At 40.3% G+C, this 5,244-nt stretch overlaps 1 protein-coding gene across 1 annotated transcript; it reads right to left on the reverse strand.

Annotated features, from left to right (window-relative positions):
• Positions 1 to 1,170: 1,170 nt before the first annotated feature.
• LOC116646320 (olfactory receptor 481-like) lies at positions 1,171 to 2,109 on the reverse strand. Its single transcript, XM_032426921.1, has one exon. It carries the CDS (start codon positions 2,107 to 2,109, stop codon positions 1,171 to 1,173), a length of 939 nt encoding a protein of 312 aa, XP_032282812.1.
• Positions 2,110 to 5,244: the final 3,135 nt, after the last annotated feature.

Genomic DNA, 5,244 nt, shown 5'->3' on the forward strand with positions numbered 1-5,244 from the left:
GGTTCTGGAGGGAGGTAATTAAGGAGGCTGAAAACTATCCAGGCTCAACCATAAACACCTAAAATAAAGCCGTGAGAGAGTGGTGGGAATGAACACCTTGGGAGATATTACAAAGAAGGATGGCAGGTATATTGCTTGCCTTCAGCAGCCTGGATGTCTTAATTCATAATTTTATACCCTGGAAATACCAACTGGCTTGCTGAAAGAAAGCTCCACTGTGCCGTAGCCCCCTCCACAGCACCACTCCCTGGTAGTTTTTCCTACTATTCAAAGGCTTGTCAGCAAAGGTTCAAAGACAAGTGTTTGCAGACAAACCTTTGAGAAATATGAATAACTACTGGGAATTCTCAAAGGAGCTCTCAAAGACTCAGCCTTCAGAGTTCCTTCTGTGTTACCTGGATTGAGTCGTCTTGGTGACAAAACTATGGAATAAATTCTTTTGGTCTGTCTTATTTTAGGTGGGAATAAAATTTTTCAAGACTCCAGCATAACTACTTCAGAAGATTATGATAACCCTGTATAAGACAGGCCAAGTCGGGGTGCCCGGGTGGCTCAGTTGGTTAAGCGCCTGCCTTGGGCTCAGGTCATGATACCAGGTCCCGGGTGGAGAACCAGGTCGGGCTCCTTGCTCAGCAGGGAGCCTGCTTCTTTCTCTTCCTCTGCCCCTCCCCCTGCTTGTGCTCTCACTCTATCTCTCTCCTTCTGTCAAATAAATAAATCAAAAAAAAAAAAAAAAAAAAAGGCCAAATCTTCAAGTCTTCCTGAGAAAGTGACCTAGACTGGCAACACTACCATCAATTGCATTTCCATTGAGTACATGATGCTTTCTAAGATGTTAACTTACACGACAATATTTTAAAAATATAGAACCTAACAGAAGAAAAAGAAAACACTCTCTAATCATGGACTGTAAACAATGAACAAAGGAGAGAAAAAAAGTCTCCTAACCCTGAAATGTACACATTTAATTTGAACCCAGCAGAATTTCATGAAATATTTTGTGACTCTAGAAAATTGTAAGTTAAAGTTGGCATTAGTTAACATACTGGCATTGGGTATTTAAGATAGTTCTTTGCATAAAGTGATAAGGCTAATGGAAAACATAAACATCTATTACATATATTCTGGAAACTATCATTTTCCAGTTTCTGGAATCACATTGAATTTCTTTCAAAATAACCGATGTCTTCTAGCCATCAATTTTCTCATGGCCTCTTTCACCTCTTTGTTTCTCAGACTGTAGATCAAGGGGTTCAACATGGGGATCACCACTGTGTAGAACACAGACACCACTTTAATATGGTCAGATGAGTGACCTGACTTCGGTATGACATAGACAAATGTGACTGTCCCATAAAACAAAGTGACTGCACTGAGGTGAGAAGTGCAAGTAGAGAAGGCCTTGTGTTTTCCGTCAGGGGAGTGCATATTTAGGACCGAGTGCAGGATGTATAGATATGAAACAGCTATGGTAAACAGTGTGATTACAATGATTGACCCAGCTAAGATGGCAGGAGATATTTCAGCAACATAAATATGGGTACAAGAAAGCTTCACTAACGGTGGGAGGTCACAGAAGAAATGGTTGATTTTATTTGGTCCACAGAAAGTCAAGCTCAATAAACAGCCAGTAAATGATGAAGCATTCACACATCCCCCCAGATAGGAAGCAGCCAATAGGATGATGCAGACTCTGGAAGACATGAGTGTAGAGTAGAGAAGTGGAGAGCAGATGGCCACGTAGCGATCACAGGCCATGGCAGCCAGCAGGAAGCACTCAGCCGATCCAAAGACAACATCAGAGCCAAGCTGAGCTATGCAGCCCGCAACAGGGATAGTAGTTCTCTCTCTTAGGAAACTTACAATCATGATGGGTGTGACTGAGGTCGAATACCCCATATCCACAAAGGCTAAGTGGCTGAGGAAAAGGTACATCGGGGTGTGAAGTTGAGGGCTTCCGTGGATTAACATGATTATGCTGATATTGCCCAATATGGTAGCAACATAGATTCCTAGAAAAACCACAAAGAAGATGGAACAAAGTGTAGGATCCTCTGTTAATCCCAAAATAATGAACTCTGTCACCATTGTGTGGTTTTCAGTCTCCATCTTATTTGTAATGATGCCTATTGAAATAAAAACCAGTGTGTATTAAGAATAAATTAAATGATCTCACAGGTAACACATTTACTTTACTATTCACCCTATTAAAAAAATCAAAACAGGGGCGCCTGGCTGGCTCAGTCAGAAAAGCATGAGGCTCTTGATTTCGGGGGCGTGCATTTGAGCCGCATGTTGGATGTAGAAATTAAATAAATAAACTTTTAAAAAATCAAAACATAGATCCCTTTTGTCTAATGCTTACACTCTACAAAATGTTTCCAAACATATTTACATTATGCATGATTTGAGAATATTAATGTCTCTTACTTTAAGGCCAAAGGTACAAAGAGACCAATGACCCAGATCAGAGCACAGTTAACACATTTGCATCATTTGATTAGTTCAGGTTGTTGAATGAACACTTAAATCTGATGAAAACCAGAAAAGTCAAAGTGATTGACCTTAAGCTAGTGTTTAGCAATATCCAATTTGCTCTTATCTTGTTCACCTGGGAGACCACACTTCCCAGCCCTTTTGTGGTTAAGTGAGACTGTGAACAGTACATGCCAACAGGCTAAATGAGGAAATGCCACATGTCTCTTCTAGATCAAATTAAATTACCACTGGACAGCTTTCTCTTCTTCTTACACAGTAATATATTCTACATGATACAACTAGAAGATAGTGGTACCTCCCACCAGCCTGGGATTTGAAGGAATGTGGAAAACAGAGAATAACTGGAAATATACTAGAAGTGAAAAAATAAATCTATGCTGTATTAGGCTACACTGAGTTTCCAGGGTTGATTTGTTAGAAGAGCATAACATCACTTTACCTGGTTAATATAATTACAGATTGGCTATAAATGGAAGCTGTGTGTAGGGTTTAATCCTGAGAACAGCATGAGAAATAAATACACTTTGGATTATTAATTGTACTTCAGGTACTACACAGACCTAACAAAAAGATACATTTCCTAATCATATATGAATCACATATATCGAATATGTGGACACAATCCTTCCATGCTTATATTATGCTAGCTACGTGAGCGCAAGACAGTAATACATAAACGTAAGGAATATCAAAGATCATTTCACCTAACAAAATTAACGAGTAGGTTTAATCATAAGAATGCAAAAATTAAAATTAAAGCAGACTTTCATTTTAAGCAATACTGTGAACATGAAATATCCTAAAACATTCTCAACAAAATACTTAGATAAACTGCTAACTTAAATATTGAAAAACATATTCAGAAGGCAGAAGTAAGCTTTCGTGTAAAAGGAAATCTCAACCAACCAAAAATGATGTGATAGTTGATAATCAGCACAATAAGCTAAAAAGCAGAACTGCAACTGTCTAGGGACACCTGGGTGGCTCAGTCAGTTAAGCATCTGCCTTCAGCTCAGGTCATGATCCCAAGGTCCTGGGATCGAGTCCCATATTGTATCAGTCTCCTTGCTCAGTGGGGAGCCTGCTTCTCCCTCTGCCTGCCGCTCCCCGCCGTTTGTGCTTGCTCTTGCTCTCGCTCTTTCTGACAAATAAATAAATAAATAAAATCTTAAAAAAAAAAAAAAAGGAACTGCTACTGCCTAGACCTTCACCAATCTCCACAACTAAGGACCTTGTGTTTTTTTTTTTTTTTTTAAGATTTTATTTATTTATTTGACAGAGAGACACACAGCGAGAGAGGGAACATAAGCAGGAGCACTGGGAGAGGGAGAAGCAGGCTTCCCATGGAGCAAGGAGCCTGAAGCAAGGTTCGATCCCAGGACCCTGGGATCATGACCTGAGCGGGAGGCAGATGCTTAACCGATAAGCCACCCAGGCACCCCAGGACCTTGTGCAGGCCCTGGAGGGAAGGGTTGGATACGTTGGAGAGTTGAACTGAGGCTCTCAAGCCCTCCCCACATATCTCCTCATAATTTACTCTGAGTATCCCATAAACCATCATTATAATCTTTCCCATGGTTGCACCTCCATTTCCTTGTTGCTCTTCTTTTTTGTTCTCACCTAACAAGTGACTTCTGGCTAAATGCAATTTTCAGCTTACTCTACACCTACACTCTTAGACCAAACTGTGTCTGGGGAAAAATGTGCAAATGCATTGACTGGTCTCATTTAAGCTGTGACCACAAACTTCAAGTGAGCCTACATAGATGCCCCATTATACTATATTTTCTTAGTACATTCGCTCTCTTGTCCTTCTATTCCAACCTCATCTCTGATAAGGAGTGGGTAAATTGTAGCCTACAGAGATTAGAAAATTTTATTACTATCACACACATTATTGATAACTAAGCTTGAAACTAGACCTTATATTTCTTTCCCTAATGGATGAGTACAGTTGAATAGTACGTAGCATCCAGGCAATTGTCCAATGAAGAAAATCAAATATCAGAATGCATACTTGATTCACTATATCTGGGAAAATATCTAAAAGGCACAAATTATTTTTCCATTTAAAAATATTTATCGAGCACTTTCTATTTATCAGACACTTCTAGGTACTTGTGAGTTTCTGCTAAATAACACAGGGACACGCCCTCATGTGTCATACATTCTATTGTGGAGGGCAGACAATTCAAAAAGAAAGGAAAAAAGAAAAGTAAATAAGCAAGATAATTACCAACAATGATAAGTGCTATGCGCAAAGTTAAAATAAGGTGATTTGATAGTGTTTTGTTGGCTCATTTACAATTCGTCAGAGGGCGCCTGGGTGGCTCAGTCAGTTAAGTGTCTGACTCTCGGTTTCAGCTCAGGTCATGATCTTGGGGTCGTGGGATGGAGCCCGTGTTGGGCTCCATTCTCAGTGCGGAGTCTGCTTGAGACTCTGCCTTTCTCCCTCCCCCTCTGCCTCTCCACCCACTCACGCTCTCTCTCTCTCTGTCTCTCAAATAAATACATAAATGAAATCTTTAAATTGGTCAGGAGGAACCTCTCTATGGAAGAGATATTTTAAATGATGCATAAATGATACAAGCAAACCAACCATGCTAAGATAGAGCAGAAGAGCATCGCAGTGGGAACTTAACTGCAAGGGCCCTGAAGTGATAGCTTTGCACTTTTGAAGAACAGCCAAGCCCATCGGGTGGGGAGAGTGATACAAGATTAACTCCAGAACTAGCCGGAAGCCAG

This window comes from Phoca vitulina, unplaced genomic scaffold, assembly GCF_004348235.1.
Source record: "Phoca vitulina isolate PV1807 unplaced genomic scaffold, GSC_HSeal_1.0 scaffold36, whole genome shotgun sequence".
NCBI lineage: Eukaryota > Metazoa > Chordata > Mammalia > Carnivora > Phocidae > Phoca > Phoca vitulina.